Consider the following 27,048-nt stretch of genomic DNA (forward strand, 5'->3'; position numbering starts at 1 on the left):
TAGCTTGCTCTATTCTTTTTTATTCTATCGGTTTTCTTTTTATTTATTATATTATTTAAAATCCCATGCTACATGTACTGTGTTAACCTAACTGAGACTTGTTATAGCACTTATATATCATTGCTCTTTTGGTTGTTTTTGATTGCTTCCACTGTCTTCATCTGTAAGTCGCTTTGGATAAAAGCGTCTGCTAAATGAATAAATGTAAATTAATATAATTGTAATGACTGATTAATATTTCATTGCCTGATGCATTTAAGCTGATTATTTTTTATTTAATGTGTTAATTTCATTTTTAATGTTATAATTAAATGACTTGAGTATAATTAGTGACAACAACACTAACAGACAAAACTATGAACTAAGGCAGGCTATTTTCATAATTTAGCTTTTTATCCATTAAATTCACTCCTGCCAACTTGACTTGGCAATATAATCAATACAGGACTCCTGACATGGATTTTGAAAATTCCTTCTTGAATCCATTGATTTGTGAAATAAACTAGATCAGCAAATACAAACGTGAACCAACATGTTAAACAAGAGCTTCATTTTATTAACAACTAAAGCAGCAAAACTAAGACGTAAAAGACAAAACATGGTGAATGACATGAAACAAATTTTTCTGCAGCACGAACATCTTCAAAACTACAGGAAAGAGAACAAACGGAAAACACTTTCCCCATTGATTTTAAAGATGCCATCAATTGTCTGCCAACTCCCAAGTGCTGTTCAATGTTTGTAAAAGGTGACATTTCAAAATACTGCCGAATGAATGGTTGGCTAAGACGCCAAATGAAACAATAAGAGAACATATTGACTGGACTCCAAATAATATGAGAGAATAGCCAACACCAGCAGAGGCCACCCAGTGAGATGATCAGCACTTTCCCATTCATCACATAATTCATTAAAACCATCCCTTCTGTCTGGCCATGCATCACTTGGCGGTGTGTCTCTACTCATGTTGAGTCCACTGGTCGTCTCTTTAATGGTTGGATCAGTTTAGGTGTCTTGAGAGCATCAGAGGTCCCCTTTCGGGCGATAAGGAGTCTGGGGGTGTGGCTACACCAGCTGTACAGTGGCAGCCTGAAGGTAACCCTGCAGGAACTGAAGAGCTTCTGCTGGCAGACTGGTGCTCAACATGGAGGGCACCTGTTAAAGACAACATTCGGTTAGTTAGGTCTGGAGGCCAAGCATGCTTTGTCATGTTCAAGTCATTTCAGTGATTACATCGCGAGTGATACTCACTCTTCCAGGACAGGCGGTGGAGAGTTTGTGTAAGGACTGAGCTAGGAGGATTTTGGGATTGTTGACAGCGTCTCCGATGGGGTCATGCTCTTTCTTCCCTGCAAAAGCAAGCTGTGAGAAAGCCGTCTGATATCCTGGAGTGTCCTCGATGTCTATGAAATGCTCATCGTCTGGGATGCTGTCGTCTTCTGGTAACTCAAACAGACCAATCAGAGCCTGCAACAAAGGAGTCCTGAAGAACAGAAACAGACTTTTCTCACCAAATGAAACGGGAATAAGCACAACTGACAATGAAGGCGACAAGCTTTACACTGCAAGTTGATGAGTTGATTTATCCTAGGGATGGGCAATTTGGGAAATTTCTCATTTCTATCATTGATAGGTTTCAAAAACGATTAATCGGGGGTGGGGCTTATGCGGGGCATGGCCATAATGTATATAATGAAAAAAAAATCTGAAGATTGTTATGATAATGAAAAAAAAAAAAAATTTTTTCTGACATGAAAATCTGTCTATGAAAACATGAACACATGATTAGGATAGGTTAGATTATGATTATGATGAAGCAATGTTATTAAAGGGACAATAAGTAACTTTTCTAGGTATTTTATTATCTAAAATCAATATTTTTATTCATAAATATGCCCTCAATGGTGTACAAATACCTATGCCAATGTTTAAACTAATCCTCGTAAATGAAGAATTTATTATCTTTATATACATGGGACGGGTAGGTCGACGGAGGCTTCCATGTAGTTCCGCCATCTTGCAAAACTATAATAGCAGATAGGGACAAAAAGAACTAAGCCAACGCGTTTCCACAACGCGTTTTCACCAAATCTTCACCAAAAAAAGCCAGAAACGCAGGTGCAGAGCAGTGAGAGGCGCTTGAAACTGCACCGGCAAGTTTAAAAGTCTGGATTGCATTCTTATTATGGACCATACATATGCCGCGCCACAGGAGAAGAAAACATCGTCGCCAAAACGAAGTGCTATTAGAAAACACCGTCAAAGCTTTTTGGTACATATCGCCTACCGTAGATGCAACGCGCATTTGAAAAAGCGAGGCGCTGGAGAGCAAAACTAGTTTGAATGCAAAATACAATTTCACCACTAGATGGGAGTAATTCCTACTTACAGCCCCTTTAATAAAGGAGCAAGAGATATCTGCCTGAGGTGAAGAGTATACCAATAAACGGAAGCTAATTCTATGACACATCCTATGATAAATCAGATACATATCAGATCAGACAACATTACAACTTGTATTAGCACAATAGGATGCTAAGTTATGCGTTAGACAGAGAGAGAGAAAGACAGAGATAGAGAGAGAGAGCGCGTGAGCTCCCGCTGATGCGTTTTCATGACAGCGCGCTGAAAGATGGGCAAGGACAGATTTTACTATAGATTCCTATAAAGTTCTCATTATAAATGTATGGCAGATTTGTGCTATATTTTCATCTACGTTATTAAGTGTAATAGTTGTAATTAAGTTTTATTTTTAAGTTAAGTTTTATTTTCCATAAACCACCTGCGGGTTTTCGAAGCCATATGAATTGCATTATGCCCACAAATATGACGGAAAAAAAGCTCGGCTGCATTATTATAACATCAGTAATAAAATAATAACAATAATAATAATAGAAAAATAAAACATTTAAGAGCAATATGATTATCGGGCATTGCTTGAGCATGAAACGAATCGATGATATGCAGCGATTTCAGCATAATTATTCATGTTAATTAATCAGACGTAGACAAGCTCTTGCAACTTTTATCTTAAAAAAATTCGCCGATGCAGATGTGAACTTGACCGAAAGTGTAACTCGGATTGTGCTTTTCAAACATGAAAGTACAATAAATTCACATTAGTGTCACTATCGTTAATTTTTTATGTATGCTAATATTTAATTAATATTTTATATTCAATGTGCCCTTTCTGATCAACCAAAATATTATTTAACAGCATGGAAATCACTGATTATTGCTAAATAATTTAATAAGATTTAAAATATATTTAAGATAAAAACTATGACAAACAAATAATTTTGATTTTCGTCATCTCTACGAATATGTTTAATGTAATTAGGCAACAAATATATCCAGTGCATTTTTATTTTATAAAGACTATTTCATTATTTGTCTGTGATTTAAAAATTAACACACAAAGACACTTTTTCTTTTTTTGCTACTTTATTCAACTGCATTTTTTTGTAACAAAACATTGTCTTCAAGTATAACTTTAGCAGCATATTTTGATCGAGCGGTGAAACGTATACGTATAGAAAAAAGTTCACCAAGTTTAACTAAACAACTATTATAAGGTATAAAACAGAGACCAAATAGCCTAGATATTTTAACTATGGCTAAAACTCAAAACTAAAATAATAATTATTAAAAAAAATGGATATTATATTTACCATGACCGGTGAAACATTCAAATGTCTATTCCAAAAGATAAGTCGGTCTACGAGCTCAGATGAGAGCCGAGTGCGAAGCCTGTGGCGTAGCGCAAACATAGACCGAGCGCAAACTGCGTTGGCCCACCCGCAAGAGTGGAGGCGGGGCCCCTCACCGCATAATTAGATGGGGGATTCAGCTTTTCATTCAAAATCGTGAATTAGTACTGTGGAATTTAATAGTATGTAATTATTTCGTATTTATTTATTAAGAACTTTTCACACAAAAAAAAGAATAAAAGAAACGCCAACAATAAAACAGCAATTACATTAACTTGTTAAAATGCAAGGGAGCACATAACGTCAAAATATTTTTTCTATCTGCAGTATACAACAAAGATTCATGACGTTTAACATTCAATAAAGGTAATATATATTACCTTTAAAATCCTCCAAAGCGGCCCTTTCTCCTAGCATTTTTTTTGCGCAAAGTCCTTGACAATGTCTGTTATGTCCATTTGACGCGCGTGCTGGCTTTCAATGCTGAGAATCGCAAGTTCAGAAAGTCTGTCCTGGCTCATTGTGCTTCTCATGCAGGTTTTTATTAGTTTTATGCTGCGTTCCAGCCAGGTTTTTGTGCTCGTAAGTCACGATTTAAAACCACGACTAACGACTTTGTATCGTTCCAGGCAAGTCACGCCAAACTTTCTGAGCGCAAGCAATTGTAGATAGATTATTCATTTTATTGCAACGTTACGTTGTCCTAAAATAGTTTTTTCAACGTGTACCACTTGCATAAACAATGCATTCCGTAGGCATTATTCGTAGGAGCTGCCATTGTTGTTTTGCGTGCTGTGTGATGTCAGAACTCGTAACTAGGAGTACATTGATCTAGTACAATTTCACGGGTGGGAAGTCATGGGTTTGACTGCCGTTCCAGTGCACTTTCACGGGTATAAGGTTGGAAAAACACGGGTTACAGGTTGCCTGGAACGCGGCATTAGTTTAGAAAAAGATCTCTCGCCACTTGCCACTGTGACGGGGACGGTTAAAAAAAGCTTCAGAGCTGTAGCCACATCCGTGACACTTGGTAGAATAGATGTATGCTTCAGAATCTAACTCCTGAGTAACGTTACCCGTGCTCGCTCTCGCAGCTCCTTCCCGCTGATTTGGAAGAAATATGGATGAAATTTTCGGTAGTTTTGCATTGAATTGCTCTTTTCGGTGTTGGTTAGTCCGTTTCTTCAGCTCCGCTGACATATTTTCTTTTTACTCATTTTGCGCTTCACTAAGCTTTACTCTCTAAACAGTTGCGGAAATTCTTAATCGTGATTGGATAACAAGGACAACAGATATGGCCATAATCGCCAAACACGGTAGGCTGCAATTACTACCAAAATAAAAGTCCTATACATTCACGTTATAAAAACGCTTTATTCAAATCAATTTTTTGGGGGCCCCCCACAACGCGGGCCCCCCCTGCAGTGCGTGCCCGTCCGCTGCGCCACTGGTGCCAGCCTGTTCACATTTAGTGGAATAAATTCGCTCCGCTGGAACAGATGTTGCAGGAACAGCCAGGCACCACTGGACAAGTAAACCTTCTCTGTCCCTGAATCTAATGGGCAGCAAATCTTTCACCACCATTTCAGCGAATAGCTTTGTCGTCTTCTCGGTTCTGCCTGCGTTGCATTTAGGTCTTACGGCAAGTGATTCAATGCTCGTCTGAGTTGCCACTCTGTTATCGCCAGATATTTTATGTACAAATTTTAGATGATAGCGCATTGTATTTGTTGTAGATTTGTGTGACAGCTTGGCGCTACACAGCTTACCCTGAACTGTATTTTCATCTTTCTTCTCAAAGGGAAGCCAGCCATCACTACGTGACTTTGAGGCCATGATTATCTGTCTTCTTACGTCTTTTGAGGCATCAAGTGGGAAGCTAACCAATCAGAGATCAGGGCGCCGCCCAACATGCTGCCATAACCAATCAAAAAAATATATAATTATTTCGATCATCGTTTACGTGATCGATCATCGCTGTCACGGTCGAGTACTCGATCACTGTTGCACATCCCTAATTTATCCTTGTTTTAATATGCATCTATTGAGCATTTAAGATGAATGCCGAGGCTTTTTAGGTTGGGTAGAATCTGCAATCTGACCCAGTTAGTTTGCTCATTTTCATGGCTGCAATATGGTAAACCACAGCAGGGCTCCAAACTGCGACTAAAACGGTCGCATTTGCGACAATAAATATTAAAATGCGAGTGAAGTTTTTGCTGAGGTCACCACTGGCGACTAGGCCTATGTATTTACATGTTATCTCTTAAAAAATTGCATGTAATGCCTTTTTTCCTGATTGTTTTGCATTCACATCTTTTGTTATGTTCACGCATTGAGAGAATGCGCATCGAAGTTTTAGTAAAAAGAGTTTTAAACAGTCCTCATCTGCCGCGCAGCAGCACTGACACACACCTGATAAACGCGCGAGAGAGAGAAATGATGGAGACTTGAAGAGAAAGTGCAGAAAAACAGCGTCTATTTCGTTCATAACTTGAACAAACTACAACAGGTAAAGCTGTCATCTGTGTGGATATTGGCAATATCGTTAACAGTTCTCGTTTATAATCATAAGGCTTCTTCTTAACAAGATCTCAGTCCATGCTGTGTTCTGTTAATGCATTAACTTCATTATTTGAAGTGCACTTGCCGTCCAGTAATCGCAAAAAGCTTTGTGCTTTGTTACTTTTTAATTTACAAAGTATCAGCTTTAAAATTATTCCAAATTCATAACAAAATTCAAACAATAAATACAGTTTTGGTGCTCTTTAAGGGGCTGTTCACATATCGCGCCTAAAAACGCGTGGAAAACACTAGGCGGGCCACTTTCTGATTTTTTTCCAAAAGCTTTCGGGCTCTTGCGCTCCTGAGGCGTTTGCCGTTGCTAAGCAACCATGACCTGCTCTCTCCATGAAGACGCGTACATTTCAGCAAAGGATAAATGGATTTGCAGCACTAAAAATCGCTTGCAGTAGCTCTGTTACTAAATTTATTTAAAAATGGCTATCCATATACAGCTATGATCAGCTGTTCCTTCAAGTGTGGCAGGCGCGATCGCGAGTAGTGCCTCAGTTCAAGCAGCACGTGAACCTATCATACCTTGCTCTTTACTACTAGAGTACATAATGAACATGAATTAACATCAAACGGTAAGCTATTTTATAAGAGATTCTACTGTACAACACTTTCAAACTGCGGAAAACGTGTAAAGCTTGTAAACATTGCAACATATTAACCTCAGTAACCTTTCGGTGTCCATAAGCTCATCAGTCAGCTAGAAAAATAACTATAAAGAGGAGCATTTTGCTATATTTATGAGCTATTGAATTTTAATATCTTTACTTAACCTGTTGTCTACATGATTCAACTCCTCCTATAAAATTTAATTTTACTAATTAAGAAAAACAGACTGAAAGTGTGAAAGACATGCACTCTTAAAAATAAAGGAGCTTAAAAGGTTCTTCACAGAACAATTTTGGTTCCAGAAAGTAAACCATTCAGTCAAAGGCTCTTTGAAGAACAATCTCTTTCTGACCTTTTCATAATCTGTTATTGTCTTCAAATGTTAAAAGTTCTTTATGAAACCATTTAGACAGGATAAAAAGGTTATTTTATGGTATCATGAAGCACCTTTATTTTTAAGAGAGTATGACAAAACTCTCATAGGACCCCAAACTATACTCCAAGTGATGCTTATGGTCCATGATATTGGTACAGATTTTGTGTAATAACGCATGACTGTATATTTCAAGTTGGAAAAGACATTTAGCTCCCACTTTAAGTGAACCTTCATTCCCAGGTCATCTACAAGATGGATTAAAATGCTGATAAAGTCAAGAAAAGATGAGACATAGACACGTCAGTATGATTAAAAAGTAATAAAAAGTAAATAAAACGCATAAAACATGTTTATTCTGTGGCACCTAAGTTTTTTTCTTATAGGAGCCAATGGCTCCTTACTCGATTTATTTGTTTGGAGCCCTGGACAGGTGTGGAAATACTATTTGGTTAAACTGGCAGTGAGCGGAAAAAGCCAATACACAAAAGCCAGTAGTGTATTTTACCAGAGTTTGGTGTACTCTGTGTCCATCATGGCAGGACACTCAGTGAGGATCTTTGTGATGCCCACAGCACAGATCTTCTTCTCCACCTGCCCGGAGACCTTCTGCACCTCGGGAATTATGATCTTCTCTACGACCATGCCAAACATCCTGAGGAGACAGAAAACAATGGAAACGATCAGAAATAACAAATCCAACACACCCACTTTCTTTATAAGATGCTTTGATGGGGTATATGTCATCAATAAATCCGTAATAACTGCAATGCATGACTCAACATGTTTAGAATAAGAAAGTTACTTACTTTGGCTGGATGCCATCAAATATCTCATGCAAAGCAATTGCTCCGTATTTCACACAATAAAGGTTGATAAAGACCAGGAAACCTGTGAAGAGAAAAAGGTGATTGATTAATATAGTGAGCAATTTGTAATTTTGAAGTTACGGCGCTCATATAAATATGGGTTTAGAAGTAAACCATGATCAGAAATGACAGCAATCTCTCACTCTTTACAAATTTTGTGGTCTTAGAGCTCTGAAGCCTCTGGAAAAGCAGAATAAAGATCTGCTTCCTGTACTGGGTGATGGAATCTCTGCATGCAAACACAGAAGCAAGTGAATAGAGCACAGAAACATGTCAACTCTTTTATTCTCGAGTCCTCGTGATGCATTGCTTACGGAGGCATGTGCTCCACTATACTGTTGAGCAGATAGAAGCCTTGATGGTCATTAGCCTTGGATGCGATGAGCTTCTGGAATACTCCAAGAAGACCAGGCTAGTGGGGGAAAAATTAAATAAATAATTACATTATTTGAATTGGAATGTATTGAGGTAAGGCCCACTGCATTATGGGTATTTATCTAGCTACAATAAGAGAGACCATCCCATGAAGCACTCACGATCTTGTCAGCCGCTGTGCTGGCGATGGTGGTGGCTCCTTTCTCCAGGTAGGCCTGCAGCAGCCGGACGAGCGGAGGGATGTTTCCGGTGCGTTCCCACAGCACGGGCTGCAGGAGGTGAGGAAACAGGGCCATGTAGGAGGAGGGGATGGAGCTGGTGTGGATCTCCAGCAGGAGAGACATCACCTGGAAGACGTACGGCACAAACTCTGCAGGGCCAGAGATGAGACATACTCTTTACTCAAGTGACCGCATTTATAATTCAACAAACATGTTCTTGAACAGCAAATCAGAATGATTTCTGAAGGATGATGAGACACTAAAAACTGGAGTAATAACATTGACGTTTTTCCTCTGACATTTTCAATCAAATAAACACAGACCCCATACTTCTGAGTGACTGTGTAAGTCAAGGTTATAAAGTTTGACAAATGACAACAGTGTAACACACCCTGCACATCATTCTGGAGGATCTCCGTAAACACAGGAAACAGGGCCTCTTCAAAGCTGCCCACAGTGTCTCGATTGGCCTTGCAGGTGATCCTGATGGACAGGCACAGTGACTCAAACAGGTAATGGTTGAAATGCGGCTTACTGGGATTCTGTAGAGAACAGAAAGTTTGTTATCTTTAAAGAACAGGCTGCCCACACATAAAAAAAAGATTTCAAATGGAAAACTTTTATTGCTTACTATTAAGTAGTTATATAAATGACTAACTTTAGGTTTAAAATGTAGATTTGCTACACGTTTATTTCAGTGGATTTCTATTTCTATTCTTTGAATGCAGAAAATGTGCATCCTGCAGAAATGGTCCTAGTATGGCATAGTGAACACATCCCGGGTGTAAAACATGAAGATGTTCCGTCCTGCCTTTAGGATCAAGTCCTGCTTGGGAAATGTCCCCTTTAATGGACGGATATTACTGTGTGTCCTGCCAGTGCATCTAATGCCATGGACTGAGACAAAGACCACATGACTGGACACCAACCAGATATCAAGCATCCTTCATAGGACAGCAGATTTAATGACTGGCTTACCTTGCTGACGAGGAGGAGCTTATGAGTCAGTTGGCCAATGAGAGTGGGGATGTAGGGCACAATGGCATCCTGTAAGAGGGAGAAACTCCTCATGATGGCTAGAGAGGAGACCCACAGAACAGGTCAAGGAGTAGGCTACATAAGAATATTACAGTGAACAAAAGCTTTTACTACTAAAATGTGTGAATACCAAAGAGCCAATCACCTTTCATGATGTACTCGTTCTCAGATGAGCCAGGGATTGCTAAAGCTTTGAACAGATTGTTGAGTAACTGTTCTGTGAATGGTGCCATATCTGCAGGAGTAATGCTGAAAAATAAGAATAGTTCAGAAAATAAGCAAAAAATAAGATGGTCAAAGTTCAGAACAGGACCATTGTCATGTCTCGTACTGGAAAAACTCACAGAGTGGCGTTGTTGGCTCCTCTCATGGTGAAGAGTCTCTCGAGTGCATGTGCTGCGTAGGTGTGCTGAACGATGCTCTCTGCCTGCAGGTGGGCCACCAGCAGAGGAACAGCCTCCAACAGCTGCTCTTTAGGGAGCTGGAGGACCAGACAGAAGCTAGACCAATCACACCCAGCAAAGGCACACATGTGTAATGGAAAGCATTCAATGGAATGGAAAGGAAAGTGCTTACTTGACTTCTGAAGGTCATAACATACTTGATGGCATCTGCTTTCAAAACTGGGAACTCGTTCACTGAGGGACAAAGAAGAAGTGAACTGTCATTCAGCACCAATGCAGTTCCAGTAAAAACTATTTAAAAGTGCTAAATGACATGAGTGAAGCCAATTACCATTGGGAGATTTCAGGTCTACTAGAATGTGGTTGACGAAGAATTCACACAGGTTCACCAGCTCATTGGCTTGTGTTATTCCATGCTGTAAACCAGAAGTATACATTTGTCAGGACTTGACCCCAGATCTATAGCTCACAAAGTAGAAGAAATCCGACTCAAGCAACTCCTTAGACTGGCTTTAATAATCTGAAATCTGCCACATAAATATAATTTTTACTAGGGATGCACCAGTTGATCAGCCATAAATCGGAACTGGCCGTTTTTTGCTTAAAATACGTGATCGGCAATCGGCCGATTTTTCCAGAAGTGCGCTCGCATGCACAGACTACATTGTAATCATTCGCTATTATGTAATTTGTGTGGAAGTATTTTGAAATCTGTGTGCAGGAAACGGGCAGCCGTTAAGCACTGGAAGTGCAGAGCTTCATGTCTGAGGCACAGATAGCAGGAAGCGAACAGCAGCTGTACTGGCGCACAAATAAGAGCCTTTCCCTGCGCAAGCGTACTGTACCTGTCCGTGTCTATGTAATTCCATACGCGCCCTGAACAAGCGGAGACAGTGAAATGGATGCCGAGTAGGTGTAACGGAGGCTTGCCTCTGGCGATTACGTTTTGGTTGCACGAGCAACTAAAAGTCTGAAGTGTGGAAAAGTTTTGACCATGTTTATAATGAGAATGAGTGAATAATGACGCACCATCAGTGAGCGCAGGAACGCGCTGAAGACATCTACAGTGGATTCAATCATTTTCCTCCACAAAAACATGTAGGCTTAGCATAATCTCTGTGAGTAAAGGTTTTTCAAACGATAACTAAATATTCATTGAGTCTTAAATGCATAATGTGGACAGAGTATTTACGCTAATGTTGGCATTATTCTTTAATTAAATGTCAGCTGCTAGTGGCGAAGCAAATCCGGCGGAGCCTTTATCTTAATTTCATTATTGCCAAATACCCATCTTAATTTAGAATTTATCTTAATTTGATTTGTTAAAAAAAAGACTCGTTTTTATTGGTGCGTTGGTCTATTTATAGGTTAAATGAGCCTGTCTATTTAGAGTGCTGAGATCTTACGATGCTACAGGGGACTTATTTTTTTTCTTTATTCCAACATCCAAGTGGTCTAGTCTAAGTTAGTTATGAATAAATTATGTTAAAACATGTATAAATGACTCATTCTTGACAAAAGCCAAAAGAGCTGTGTATGTGCGCACATTTGAATAATGTCGGGCTGTAAACGGGTTCGGGCTTTTAAAAAACTGTCAATCAAAATGTACTTGTCGCTTTGGGCCGAAACCTGTCGGGCTCGGGTCCTGTCTGGCCTAACTTTATGGCCTGATTACAGCTCTAGTTTGTTGCTTAAAAATAAAAAAAATCGGAATCGGCCAGTTTGCTTGTAAAAAAAAAAAAAAAATCGGTATTGGCCATGAAAAATCATGATCGTGCATCCCTAATTTTTACAGTTTGTATAAAACATTCATATTAAAATGTGTGAGATACTTTGACTTTAACCATGGTCTGAATACATGTAAACCTTTTGAACGGTCTATAAATTACAGATGTCTACAGCACAAACCATTTTTAAACTCAATATGAGCTTTGTTTATATGCGTGCAGGTTACGTTGATCTCATAGCAGCTCCATTCAGAGTAAATGCTGCTCTACACAGACAGTTATCAAGCACGGACCATCTCTGAGTTTTGATGTCCACATGCTCCTGTTCAAGAAATGACTCTAGCATGTCTATCATGAATTTGCCAGATATTAAAGATTAAATGGACATTTGAATAAAATGTTTAGTCAGTATTAAACAAATTATTAGATATTAGATTGTGATGTAAAGTGTAGGAACCGTGGATAGGCTGTCGGTGCCCTCAGCAGGCATTTCAGATAATACATAATGCACAATACAATATGATTACATTATGCATTTGAATCGTTTCGTTCAATAATGTCTATTTTGCCATTTGAGAAAAATCTCGCCTTTTGTGTCTGAGCTTTGGAAGCCAGAGATGTGACCAGGTAGATAGCAGCATCCTTGTGTTTCCAGTTCACCCCGGGGTTCTTGGCATATTCTGTCAGCATGGAGCTCACATAGCCAGAGAAGATGCCCGTCACGGGGCCCTCGAAGAACTTACAGAGGCCTCGCACCAAATCACAGGCCGCTCTACGCCTCGTGTCGATGTCTGTGAGGACAGTAGTTATGATTCAGTACAGGAAGACTGAGTGTCTGAACAATAGAGAATAGCATCAACATACCTGAGCCTTCAAGGTCTCTGATGATGTACTCCTCCGCGTTATCTTCAAAAGCCTCTTCATCTGCACCTGATTTCAATGATCAATTTACAACATGGAAAATTCTTCTAGATTATTTACAATATAAGGGAGGGATCCTCAAATCTGGCCCACAGAGATCCACTTTCCTGCAGAGTTTCGCTCTAACCCTAATCAAACACCTGAGCATGCTAATCAATGCCTTCAGGATCATTAGAAAATCACAAGCAGGGGAGTTTGATCAGAGTTGGAGCTAAACTCTGCAGCGAACTGGCCCTCCAGGGAAAGATCTGAGGAACCCTGATATAACAGCTTGACAAAAACAAATTGACACATACTTCTAAACTCCATGTTGGGTACGATGACCTTCTCACAGATGCTGGTAAGAACGTTCTGGTCTTCAAAGAGATGCTTATAGTGCGGCCGCTCACACACTGATGCCAAAAACTGGATAGCATTGCTCACAAGCTACAACAGACAATGTTGTAAGGCACTGTTAAGAAAAAAACTAACAGCACTATGAACACTAAAATAATGTCCGCCATGAAGAATTTTAAATGCAATACACTTACCAAGTCATATTTAACCTCCTGACCAGTTGTGACCAGCAGGTTCCAGATAGCGGTGACAAAGTTAGGCAAATAAGGCTGGAACTCTTCATCATATTTTTGAGCGTAAAGTGCTGCGTTATCACAGATTTGGGATTTCAACAGCTCCAACAGACCAGCCTCCTCCTCATCCTACAGCAGGAAACCCACAGGTCAGTTTGTTGGTCTTGGTTATGTGAACGTAAAGAAATCAGATTTTTGAGCACGTCCGTGTTAGAATATTTCAATATGAGAATAAACTCACATCTGTTTGCAACAGCTTGTTATCCAAAGTCAATAAGTTATGAAAATTTGTCATCCAAGTCTCCATGTTATCCTCAAAGAACTCTGGGAGATCCTGAAGTGATTGGAAAAAGAGACGTGAACTGGGAAAACCGGTGCAAATGGAAGCATGAGCGGTCGTAAGTGCAGACTCACCTGGAAGTTAAGACTGTAGAAAAGTTTTGAAATAAGTGTTAGGGAAGAGAAGAGCACTTTCAGGGCGTTGACATCTGTTGCATGAGTTTGACACAAATCAATCGTAGCCTAAAATTGAAACAAGTGACATTTCCATTTCACATGAGAAAATGCAAATGATCACTCACATATGTGACCCTAGACCACAAAACCAGTCTTAAGTGTTCATTTTTCGAGATTTATACACCATTTGAAAGCTGAATAAATAAGCTTAGGTTTCTTAGGTATATTTGGCCGAGATACAACTATTCGAAAATCTGGAATCTGAGGGTGCAAAAAATCTAAATACAGAGAAAATCACCTTTGAATTGTCCAAATTAATTCTTAGAAATGCATATTACTAATCAAAATTAAGTTTAATTATGGTATTATTTACTTAATATCCTACTGATTTCTGGTATAAAAAGAAACCTGGATAATTTTGGCTATTGCTAAAAATATGCCCCTGTGACTTAAGACTGGTTTTGTGGTTCAGGGTCACATATCAGTTTATGATGGAGTAACGAAAAGGACAGCAACTCATTGACTTCACCTTGAAGAGTTCAGTGAGAGGCTGTGCAAAAGTGTCCAATACCAGCTTGATCTCTGACCACAGCTCATTGGACTTAAACTCATGGCGATATCTGAAAGACAACAGAGGCATTACTCAAAATACAGGATGTATCAAATTTATGTAAGGGACAAAAGTGTCTAGAAATGTAACACCTGAATCCCAAAAAATGTACATATTGATTTTTATACCAATATTCTCCAATACCTTTTAAAAAGGGAGTGTGCCGTGCGAAGCACTCCGTTGATGATGTGGAAGTCCCCGCTCTGAAATCGACTGATCATCTCGGTCAGGAGATCTGGCCATTTCTGAGGGAAGTCCTCTCGCCCGAGGATGCTGATCGCATCACTCAGCTGCAGAGGGGAAAACAGTCACTTCTGTTTACAGATAATGTTTTTATTCGTGCTCTTGCTTGTAATTTTGTTTTTATGTGTTCAGAAATTATTACTGAGTCTTCACTCATCTTTAATAATATTTTAACTTTTTATTAGTTAAGCTAATAGTGTTTTCTGTTGTATTGAAAAGGAGAATTGTGAATTTAAGTTGCATCTAAAACTTCAAGCTTATTTATTAGAATCACATGACATGGGTCAAAAGAGACCCCTGATCTATAGGCTAGAGCAGTAAGGCTCATAACAAACCCAGTGATGTGGATTACAGCAACAGCACTCATTTCAAATAAGAGTCGCTGTAAAAGTACACGGGTCAAACACCTTTATTCTAGCTGCTCCTTTTCGTGGGTTATCTGAAACTCTACCTGTTTTTGTATTTGCTCTGGGCTGGTAAGCATCAAATTTACAATGTTGGCTTTGATAGCAGTCCGGTCAGGATCAGAGATTTTGTTTGGTTCATCCTCGACCTTAGGAAGAGAAAGTACACATATCCAGATTAGATGCCACCCATCACACACCAGCCTGTTTTAATCGTAAGAACTAAATGATTCGTTCGTGAACCGGATATCACAAACTGCAGTGTTTTGAACTCTCTCACAACAGACCCGGAAGAGAAGACAATGCTGAATAAAGTCATAGTTTTGGCTATTTTTGGACCAAAATGTATTTTCGATGCTTCAATAAATTCTACTTTAACTACTTTGATGATGTTTTTCTTACCTTTCTGGACATGGACAGTACACGGTACATACATTTTCAATGGAGGGACTAAGAGCTTTCGGTCTAAATCTAAAATATCTTAAACTGTGTTCCGAAGATAAACGGAGGTCTTACGGGTTTGGAACAACATGAGGGTGAGCTATTAATGACATCATTTTCATTTTTGGGTGAACCAACCCTTTAACAGGACACTCACTATGCGCCAGTTCCTCTTGATGTAGTTCTTGAAGGTGACGGCTGCACACACGCGAATGACCTCGTCCTGGGACTTCTCTAGTAATGTGAGCAGTAAAACGGGGTAGTTCTGGTTTCCCTCCACTGACTCCAGAAATTTCTCAGCTAAGGATGGAGAAGGTGAGAACACAAAAATGGGGATAAATAGTTGAGACTAAATGGTGTTATTTTACATTTGATTACATTACCGTACCTCAATACTACCGAAAAATATATAGCACTGTTTATTTCATTCAAATCATTTTTTCTATTGTGTGTGTATATATATATGTTTTCTTTTTCTTTTTGGTAAATGAGGTAACTGAGGAAAGTCGTTTAGTGAAAGTTTTTTAAAGGGAAATGTACAGTTTGTTTCTTTTTCAACAAATTAAGAAATTACTGTGACAGATTTTTTTTGCATTCATATATTTAATAAAAACACCTTAGAACTTTCTAATGATTTATACTTATAGGCCCCATGCAGTTTAATAAAATTAAAGTTTACTATTTAGTATGTTTATTACTATTCTAAATATCACACTTACTAAAGAAGAAGCCCTGAGTTATTCTTAATTTTATTACAATAGTAAATACTGTAATAGTTTTACAACAATAATAATATTTGCTTAATGTTTGGTCAAGTTATGCAGCCTTACAAAAAAGCACAAGTCTGGTTTGGTTTTGAATACTTTGGATAAAAGCATCTACTAAGTGTAAATGTAAATTGTTCAGCACTACTGAGGATTGTGAAATTTCTCTAGTATTTCACATATTTGGCTCATTAATGACAACATATTACAATACTACATGGGCATAAAACACTAAAACATTTTTTTTTCTTTTTTGGCAAGCTAGTAAAAAATTTGGCAGCTGGGCCAGTATGAAAAAAAAGAAAGAAAGAAAAAAGAAGATTCATTATTGAGGCCTGCAGATTTTTACCTTCTCATACACAAATCCAAAAAAAAAATGCAGTATTTTTATGTCAATCGCCTCAAATGTTAACGTTACCTGGGCGTCTCACAGCTGGGTCAGGACTCAGGGTCTTCTGCAGATACTCAGTCAGGGTCTGGAGATTTCCATCATTGAGCTCCATCACTGATACACAAATACAAGAAACATATGAGAACTGAAGCAGTGAGATGATCTGTAAAAACTCACAATCAACTCTCCAACACACACACATCTACAGTAAAGGGTACGGTTTTATTAAAATCAAGTCATTATGTAAAACAAAGATCATGCTGATGATAATGTGAACATGTATTTATTTTCTTAACGCATTTCAGAAATTAAAGACATTTGAAGTACAATTATTTATTTGTTTTCTTTGCACATCCCCATACTGAGCGAAAACAGCTGATAATGATTTAATGTTTCTGATCTTGATGCTGAAGCATCTCACTCACATTTATGAATAAACACTAGATTATGCTCTGTGTGGTTTATGGGCTCCACTGTGTCAGTCTGGCTGTTTATGACAGACACTCAGGCCATGAGTAACGTGCTAAAGCTGTTAGCAAGTCGAGGAGAAAATAAATGCCAGTCATGCAAAATAGTCACAATAAAAGGGCTTCATAATAAAACGACCTCTATTTTCCGACAGGACGGACACTGAAGAAACCGACAAACGAGGTTAATCTAGTGAAAGTAAGGCGGAAAGTACTCCGTTATGTGGTTAGTTCACGAGCTAATTCTCGAGCTCACTCTCAACAGCGCGCGCTGCGTGCGTAAGCATTCAAACAAGATAATTCAGTAATCTCATGGTTTGTTAACGACCAGAATATATTATAGAATTGATTTACTGACAATGAGAAAGCAAAGGGAATTAAACGGGGTCTTACCGTTAGCAGTATGTAGAAGTGCTGTGCTAATCACCGGCGAGAAGTTTCAAACCACTCACGCAAGTGCGCGGTCACGCCTGTGCGCATGCGCAGTAATGAGACACAGAGAGGAGCGCACGTGGGGCGATGTATTTATCACGTAGCGCCCCCTCGTGTGTGCTGCGGCAAACTGCAGCATGTTTAAGCAAGGGAACGTTGGTTTTAGCAGTGCCTATGATGATCAAATTATCCAGTTCAAAACGTTCTTATAAATAGTTTATTTTTATATATTCTGTGTCCAAGCTAATATTCCATTATTATAATATCTTGTAAGAGTTGCTGTAACTTAAACTGGTGCCATGAGTGTTTTCTAATTTACACCCACAACCTAAAGTTTCAAAGATCAGGTTGTCATTTTGTTGTGCAAGTTGTATTTATCTAGGCCTATTTATATACAAGAATCGCTTGTTGTATTCCTCAATTGTAATTGTATTTTTTTAACAATGGGTTAATACTTTTATTATCAGTTACATTTGTGCTATTTATGCATTGTTTCATTATTATTTAACAGATTTTCCTGAAAAGTCATTAAATATGCTTTTTATTATTAGGCTATTCATGTATCATGATAGTATTTTTTTTTTTCACTGTATTTCAATTTTCATTACTGTTTTAATGGCAATTTAATGAAAAGGATTGAAGATCATGTGAATCAGGTGAATTATACACCAATAGGGAAAATATTAATGCTCTCAGAATTTTTTTTTTTTCCTTTTCAAAATGATTCTTCACAGGTCTTCTTGTGAAAAATAAATCAAGAGACATAATGCATGTGATATAACATTTGCCATCACTTATTGTAACAATGAGACTAACTGGTTATATTTTAGTCATTCAAGCAGACCAAGCCTATTAATTTAAATTGACTGCTGGCATCCACCCTTCATTGTTTTGAACACCATAGTTCAAATATAACCCAGAAGACAAAAGAAGAAGAATTGATAGATTATGGTTTACTATTTTAAATAATATTAAATTAATATTAAAGATGAAATAACCAGCTGACATTGGCCGTGCTTTACTAATGCAGTTTGTTTTAAAATGTTTTACAGTGACACTCTATTAAAACAAACCTTTTCTTCTGTTGCATAAAATTAGTCAAGATGTACATAATTCATAAATGTCTAGTCCTGCATTATTTGTAGACATCCTTTTTGGCGTATTACGTTATAACACAATGTAACTGGGACATTGGAAATCATGCAATCTGACGGTTCTTTCTTCTGTGTAGTGTTTCATTTTGTAATTAACTTGGCTTTGTCCCTTGTACTGTTTATGGTTTCCAGCAAAATGTCATCACATAATTGCTTCTGGCTCCTCATGATTATTGTTTTATGCCCCTTACATCAGCATTTCTTCTGATTTAAATCTATATTTGTGAAAAGCCAAATCAGGGATTGTAATAATTACATCAATTAGGACAATTAAGATTAGTTAGAAGGCAAAAAAAGAAATAAAAAATTGTGAACACTGGGAGGCAGTGTTATACTTTTGTATTTTGTGTTCACTGAACCCTCAAATCCTGCATTTAGGCACAATGACAGTAAAGATGAACTTGTAAATGTGGTAAATTTTGACGCAGATGCAAATTTTGGAAACAGATGCAAGCAAATACAAATAACGAATATCAAACATTTTAGACTCCACACAACGTACAACATGGAGATATTCTTAAAGTACATCAAAACTCATAGTTTATTTTATGTATAGCAATACAATTTACATATTAAATAACACTATAATAGAATGCTTTGATATAGCTTTCAACAAAAAAAAAAAAAAAAAAGAAAGGAAAAAAAAACAAAAACCTTTGTGTGTTATTCCAGATTAGAAAAAGTGGATATGATGGTGACACCCACCTGCTTTGTATAGGATAACTTTTTCATTGACTTACAGGATCTATTCTATTGCACTTCTGGACAATGAAACAGATTTAATTTTGATTCAAAGTGGGGAAAGAAAAAAGAAATACCACAATCACTGCCTTGGTTTATGATTGTTGTGTTTGGAATGTGATGCCAGCCACCTTCTGAAGGATTCAGGGACATGTTGTGTTAACCATCAATGAGAACTACACACAAAACTAAGAACAAACAAACAAAACTGATTCATATGAAAATATAGAGTTTGCAATTATATGCCAGGATACAAAGCTTTTAGAGACTGATGAGTTAATGAAGCAAGAAATAGATATGTACATTTCTTAACATGATAAAGCAAATATGCTTGCAAATGCAAAGCACAACTAATGAAAGAAAAGGAAAGAGGGATACCACAGGACAAAATGTTAGAAAAGATTTATGCAACGTGCAGCTCCAATTTTCTTCCGTGATGCACAAGCAAAGTCAGAATATTACCCCAAATGTTGGAGAGATGCGACTTCATTTTCCAGCCTCCTTCTTAGGAGAAACAAGACATGAACTGAGCAAACACCTTCGATGTGTTTCTTCTCCATCTCAACAGCATAACGTTGTCAATCTTTCGAACGCATTTCAAAAGTCCAACAAAAATTCAACAGCTTTCTTCTTCACATCAAAAGAAATCAGTAATAGTGTACATTCTCATTGCAACATGAAAAGAAAAGAAACAAAAACAAAGGTGACCTGTCGGATAAACAAATGCTCAGTGAAGCAACTTAGACAAAACAAAACGAAACGAAATGAAACAAAGATACTAAGAAAGCAACAAAAAACGCAAAGCAAAACATACAGCCAAACATTTTCAACATTGTTTTTCCAGTCACTACCAAAAACATCGAATCACAAAAATAAAAACTTTCTCACGTTTCATGACTGAAGTTAATGACAGTTATAGTCTTTGGTAAAAATTTATGAATCGTGGGTCCCCAGTTTTGAAGCGATGAGACTGAATCTAATGTTTTGTTAGCAAGGCCTTTGTGCTGAATGGCATGAAACGACTGTTTATGATATTACAGTAACTGTTTTTCCTAGCAGTATCTGAAAATCAATGACAAGAAATGAGAGACACTAAAAGAGGTCAGTTTAGTGGAGAAATGCTTGGAGTGAGTCTACAAGCTTCTAGTAAAACCAGTCAATACCAAACACAACATCACACACACACATACACACACCTGCCAGGGTGAAATGAGACTGTACAGAAGGCATCGAGAGACTCGTATACATTATTCTCATGGGACGGCGTATGTCAGTGAACCCAGGACGAAGTAGAGCAGTATAAAAAAAGAGAACAGAATTAACTCCTACATTATGAGTCGCATGGGATCATTACATGTTGAGTTGCACTCTCAAGTGATCGAAGTAGCAGCTTTGGAACGTAAAGCAATGGAGAAACCAAACCAGCAGGGGATGATAGAGAAGTCATGGGCTCTGCGGATCCTTCGACTGTGACGGCTGCTTGTAGAGACGGTTAACATTTACAAAAGCACAAGTTATTATGATATACGATATATAATTATATATATATATATTAAAAGCAGAATATGAATCATACAAAAGTTCACAGTAGCCGTTATAATATCACCTTTTGAAAGTAAATATGGGTTTAACTAGAAGCATAATGAGTAGATATACCATTCGGGGTGCGAATCAAAACAAAACAAACATAATCCATATAGCTCATACGGTCTTTCATCTGTGAATCTGACTGATTTTGTGGTGGGTCTTCGCAAGTGGGACATGGGAATAATCTCTTTTTCCAGCGTCTGAGGCGTGCGTGGAAACTGTTTTTCGCTTGTGGAGGATATTTCTAAAACTTGGGAGAGCAGCTTTCTTGTGGAATGTCAGAATAAGGGCTTGACAGTGAGTTTAAGTGATTGAGAGAGAGAGAGATTGTGGTGGAGATGGTGGAGTAGGCAGTAACACTGATAGTTTCTTAGTGCAAACTAGACAGAACTGTGTTTCATTTCGTTTTGTTTGTTGTGAACTCATAAACGTCGGTGCAAATGTTCAGTAGGATAACATTAAGACATAAAATGGCGAAAAAAATAAATATCAAAAACTTTTTATCAGTGTAAAAAAGTAATCAGGTTATTCTTTTAACCAAGAGTTCTGGCAAAAAAGGCCTCAGGAAAAGTCTGTCTTAGTCCTTGAAGTTTTACAAAGTTCGAGTAAGTGCCTCTTCGCTCCAGTTCGGGGGGCTTTAGACGAGCGACTCCATGCTTTCGGCTGGGTCCGATTCATCAGACATGGCCACGCTGCCGTTTCTGTCCAGGGACATGTGGCTGGATCCGTTCTCTTTAGTGCTTATCAGGCTGAGCATAGCTTTGTAAAGGTACTGGTACTGTTCCTGAAAAACAGAGGTGGACATAAAGCATGACTTCACAATGGGGCACAGAAGATTTTTTTGAAAAAGGATGTAAAATGTAGATCCAGCTCTGATCCAGTCCAGTAGGTGGCAGACATTCAGCTTTTATGTTGATGTGTAAAAATGTCAGAAGCAGCAGGAGCACATTTCTGCCACCTACTGGACTGGAGTGAGAAATGCTGACTAGCGCACACAAGGGATCACATTTTAACTTAAAATTGATTCAATAATATGGATCCGTTCACTAAAAATGCAGAAAAATAGATATTAAGTTTCACTTGTTTTCTCATTTTAGTTACATTCTGGCAATCTTGTACTAATTTGTTCTAAATTGACAACAAATTGAGCTGTGGGTACAAACTCAGTATGAACTGGCTGTGTTCTATTAATTAGCTCCCATGTTTTAGTTGAATCGTAGGCACACGGTACTAATTTGTCCTAATTCAGAAACAAATTAGGTCTTGTGTATGAACAAGAACTTATTGCCACTATTTACACATTTTTTTATTCCCATAATCTTTTCCATAATTTTCCATAAAAACAAAAAAATGGTGATATGGCCCTAACTTGTGTTTGGCCCTTTGCTACAAAACTTTCAACCTCTTTAGCACCAGTGTGTTATGTGCAAAAAAAGTTAACGTCCTGTCCTGGGTCTGGAACGACTTGAGCGTGAGTTATCACTGACAGATGAACTAAATACACTCATACATATGTTCTTTTGTGTCTTTTAGGTTTAAGGTGAGTTAATTATATTTGATGTTAACTAAATCTTGAAATGTGACCAGAATAAGCGTATGGACCTCAGTATAAACACTTACAATGTCGGTAAAGACTCCTGGTCTCATGAGGTTGATCATCTTGGCTACCTGGTAAACCCCCACAGCTCCTTCACTCTCCAGCTGCTGGGACAGTGTGCTGAGAGCACATAACATCCCAGCAGACACTGCGCCAAATCTGTCCACACACAAACATTACATAGCTATATGACCAAACATCTCTTAAAACTCATTTACCTCTTTTAATGTGTCATATGTCAGACTGAAATATTATTCAACTAGAAGAAGAACAAAAAAGAAGGAAGGGACTTTTATTTCTGTTATTATTCTTTGGGAATTGACTAATCTGTGAAAGTCGTGTCTTTTTGATGGGGCAGGGTTAATAATTGGATTGGTGATGCCAAAACAGTGTTTTATTAGTATTTGTAAACTATTATAGAATTTGTTAATGTTTTGAACTGGTTTATTTATTTATTTTTGTTTTAGTTTATTTTAATTTTAGCAAATATTTCTTATGTGCTTTTGTTATTTGTATAGGTTTTTGTTATTTAATATTTAACTTTAATTTATTTTTATTTCAGTTTAGGTTTTAGAAATGTTTGTATTTTATTTCAACTAGGCAACATTTCTAATTTTGGTCTTTTTCATGTAAAAATAAAAGAAAATAAAATAAAATTAAATTTATTCCTGAGAATGCTAGGAAAAAAAACAGTTATAATTCATTATTTATATATTTTTGTTAACAGATTAAAACGACAAATATATTTTTTTTTATTTCACCAAAAAAACATGCATAATAAGACCAGTAATGTGCATGAAGAAATATGTTTATATATTATTATATATTTAAATAATATATTAAATATATGTATTTTGACTGTAAGACCTCAAAGCTGTTCTCATGAAACTAAAGCAAAATTTAATGTTTATATATTTAAAAACAAATGGTTAATGAAAAGTAAATGTTTACTATATCTACACATTTCTTTTTATAGATCATCTTGTACAGGTCATTTTCCATCTTATCTTGCGTACTTGCCTCCTTCTCTTACAGTAGTGCAACGTTTTCATTTATAAACTCTATTTTTAAATCTACAAGAATAGAATTCATTACAGTTCCTACTGTTTGACACCCCAAAGTGCTGTGATCCAATTAGCTTTAACGAGTATTCCTTAATATCAACAGACATTACTTTGCAACACAACGACTAACAGTGGCCCCTTCATGTTTATTCATATGTTAATGAGGCCTGATTGCCTCATCTGATGCTGGAACATTTGAGCTTTTCCAAATGTGCAATGTTACTTTTACATCATCCCTAAGAGGTTTTGAAAAGATGTCTGTCTTTAATAGCATCACGTTCATAAGAGCTAAAGATAAGCTAGTCTGTCAAAAACTCCCTCTCCTGTGGAGATATTTCTGCCTTCACGGTCTCCCTGGTGTTCAACAGAGAGCTACTTGGAATCTGAAGGAGCGCTGAAGTCTAAAATTGAATCTAAAAGGCTGAATTTGGCTCAATTTGCATGCTTCTATTAGGTACAAAAATTATGTACAGTATAGGCAAAGCATTCATGCCTCAAGTCAAAAAATGAAAAAGGTTGTATTGTTCCAGTTCTGATGTGCTATATCAGATGGTTGGTATGTGAATTGTGATTGAAGTCATTGAACCTGTGTTTATCTCATCCCAACCTCTAAAACCAGAGGCAGTTTTTACTTAAGATTGAGGTTTTCTAAGCCAAATTGTAAATTACAGGAGGCACTTATTAAAAAACAAAACAAAACAATGGCATTACTCACTCGTCATGCACTATAGTGGGTCCATCTCTGGTCATGGCCTCTTCTTTGATGACATTGATGAGCTCAAAGGTGCTGCTGATGGGAGCGTCAGGGTTTGGCCATTTTGGGCACTGAAAATGACGAACTTCTAAAACGTAATCATCCTAGAAAGTAAAAGAAATAGAGAGAGATCATTTAAAATTATTTATATAGTTTAAACCAAAAATTATAATATAATAATTATTATAATTACCATAATATTAATATGGACTTTTATATAAAATTAAATTAAATTCATCCATTTAGCACACGCTTTTATCCAAAGCGACTTACAGTGCATTCATGCTATCAATTTTTACCTATCATGTGTTCCCGGGGAATCGAACCCCCAACCTTGCGCTTGATAACGCAGGCGGAGTGATATATTTGTTGGTTATTTACAGTACGTTTTATAGCACACACTCATGATATACAAGATCACGTGAAGAGTTGAATTAGTTATCGCGCATACTGTCACGTCTCTGTCAGACCCCGGTAAGTTTATTTTCCTCCAGCATTCTGCAACATTTTAGATTATATGGACAGTTTGTCTTTATCTTATTGTTTTTAATGGCATAATAAGCAAACTAACAAACAGTACTATCGGTCACGTGTCTAATAACTGCTGTCTGGGGGATGCATTTTATTTCCAGTCTTCAACTACTTTTTCAGAAGTTAGCTCTGTGGCTAGTAAGTTGTTACGCTGTTCATTTTTGTTTGTAGAAACATCATTGTATCGCTACACATGTTTGACAGCTCTGGCGTGAAGAGATGCGTAAAAACAATGTATTAAAAACGCTGTGCGAGGCGAGATTTCTTTCAGTGATACAGTGTTGAACAGGGAACTTTTCCCCACGTGTTCCCTCAACCAAAAAAAAAAAAAAAAGAAGAATACACTTATACTGGTGAATTAAATACAGCATTATTAATGGGTACGAAAACTGTTTAGAATGTCGTAAAAATGTTTCTGTGCATTTAAAAAGTTGAGTGCAGTGTATCATCCGGTTGGGCTACGGAGCTGAGAGAATGAGCTGCTTCAGCAAGAGTCGGCTGTTTCAAAACCTAGTAAGCTGCCAAGATAGGCAGCATTTTTGAGCATCACTGAAAGAGAAAATGTCAGTATTTCATTGAGACTTGAGATTAAATAACCTGCTTAAGTATTGTAGATCTTGTAGTATTAATTTTCACATGCAGTTACACATTGTCGGTTAAAAACAAGAAAGTGGCTGGTAAAAACATCGAGTGGCTGGTAGGCTTCGAAATCCAGCAGACACAGTGGCCGGTGGACAAAAAAGTTAACTTCCATCCACATGTTTTTACATTGTATTTATATTTTAAAAATACCAGCATGTAAGTACATCTGTAATTGTTTTCTGTTATTATATTTATAGTTAAACTTTTGATCCATCCCTTACACCTTAAGCCTCAAGGAATACTATAAATTAAATTATAATATTATTCAAAATAATACAACCATATAAGATGAAATACAAATAATTATATACTATATATACCGTTTGACTCTAAATCTTTCCCTTTAAAGACACAGACCTGTGTGGCCTCCAGGATGAAGTCGTGAATGATGATTTGCTCCTCACTGGAGAGGCAGAGTCTGTCTTTACTGATAAGAGTGACTGTAAACGCCTCACAGTTCATGGCTTCCTCTCGGCTCGGCCAATACACAAACTCATCCTCCGCCTGCGGGAACAAACGAGAGTGAGCATCAATCCTGAGTAATTAAAGACTTTCAGTGCTCTGACAACCAAAGTTTCCCTCCTTAGAGGCAAGACATGACACACTCAAGACAAACAGGAACTTCGCAGATGGTCTTGAATACCCACCAGGCCCTGGTTGTCTGGTAACATGACGATGATTTGAGCATTGTGGTCCCAGATCATCCTCCAGAAATCTTTAGTGGTGTGAGGCAAGGGATGCTGGGTAATGATGAACTCATTGCTCCGGTAGTAGCCCTAATAGTAGTGTGGAAACGTATCATAAACAAAAGCAGCAATCAAATCTTCTTGGCTTTCGGTGTACAACAAATAGCATATAGATAAGTGATTCAATTTATCCTCGCTTTACATTTAATAAAATTAAGTCACTTAAATACTCTCCTTAGTTATAAAAAAGGCAAGATGACAATGTGAAGTTTGTGTATTATTCCATAATCCCTGTTTCTCGTTGACCTGTCATCTTTTAACCATAAATAATACCCTTTATACTATTTGAAAAAAAAGAGCACCGGTGCACAGGTGCTGTAAAACCAAAATTACACAAATGCTCACTCTCATGACCATAAAGCAGAAGTTTTTTCCCCAGAACACTGAGTGCTAAAATCAGGACAGGTTAATGTAGTTGTAGCGGGGGTTTTTGGGAACTCACCATTATATAAGATGCATTGATGTAATCAGTGCCTTTCATCCCAGGCAACGGTGCAAGACCAACACGTGCTCTTTCCGCTGAGAGGGACAAAAACAGCCCATAAGGACACAGAGTAAGAGAGCAGGTCAGTGATGCGATCTCATTAGCTCAAACAGTGCTGCAAGCACAGTTTTAAAAGCTGTGTTGCAGTTT

The 27,048-nt window shown here is 37.6% G+C and overlaps 2 protein-coding genes and 1 non-coding gene across 4 annotated transcripts in view; all 3 read right to left on the minus strand.

Moving 5' to 3' along the window:
• Positions 1-533: 533 nt before the first annotated feature.
• Positions 534-17,693, minus strand: LOC132126145 (exportin-2-like). The gene is made up of 25 exons (XM_059537235.1): positions 17,560-17,693; positions 16,727-16,813; positions 15,702-15,844; positions 15,151-15,252; positions 14,601-14,746; positions 14,376-14,466; positions 13,805-13,912; positions 13,632-13,724; positions 13,352-13,519; positions 13,118-13,247; positions 12,765-12,830; positions 12,489-12,691; positions 10,505-10,589; positions 10,346-10,407; positions 10,114-10,250; positions 9,915-10,018; positions 9,710-9,807; positions 9,123-9,273; positions 8,672-8,880; positions 8,450-8,547; positions 8,279-8,364; positions 8,076-8,157; positions 7,775-7,921; positions 1,252-1,483; positions 534-1,155 (listed from the first exon to the last, which is right to left on the minus strand). Exons 2-25 carry the CDS (start codon positions 16,809-16,811, stop codon positions 1,066-1,068), a joined length of 2,916 nt encoding a protein of 971 aa, XP_059393218.1. The 5' UTR covers positions 16,812-16,813; positions 17,560-17,693; the 3' UTR covers positions 534-1,065.
• Positions 9,528-9,656, minus strand: LOC132126897 (small Cajal body-specific RNA 11). The gene has a single exon (XR_009427469.1). It is a non-coding gene; the product is annotated as a small Cajal body-specific RNA 11 (non-coding RNA).
• A 1,569-nt stretch (positions 17,694-19,262) lies between the features above and the next one.
• Positions 19,263-27,048, minus strand: part of LOC132126785 (receptor-type tyrosine-protein phosphatase gamma-like) — a 218,849-nt gene continuing 211,063 nt past the window's right edge. For both annotated transcript variants that reach the window (XM_059538283.1, XM_059538282.1), the window contains 6 exons: positions 26,857-26,933; positions 26,316-26,444; positions 26,026-26,172; positions 24,457-24,599; positions 22,701-22,836; positions 19,263-21,864 (listed from right to left, as the gene is read on the minus strand). In XM_059538283.1, coding sequence (XP_059394266.1) covers positions 21,718-21,864; positions 22,701-22,836; positions 24,457-24,599; positions 26,026-26,172; positions 26,316-26,444; positions 26,857-26,933 — 779 coding nt within the window. In that variant the 3' untranslated portion in view covers positions 19,263-21,717. The remainder of the gene's footprint in view (positions 21,865-22,700; positions 22,837-24,456; positions 24,600-26,025; positions 26,173-26,315; positions 26,445-26,856; positions 26,934-27,048) is intronic.

This window comes from Carassius carassius, chromosome 44 (assembly GCF_963082965.1).
Source record: "Carassius carassius chromosome 44, fCarCar2.1, whole genome shotgun sequence".
NCBI classification, from domain to species: domain Eukaryota; kingdom Metazoa; phylum Chordata; class Actinopteri; order Cypriniformes; family Cyprinidae; genus Carassius; species Carassius carassius.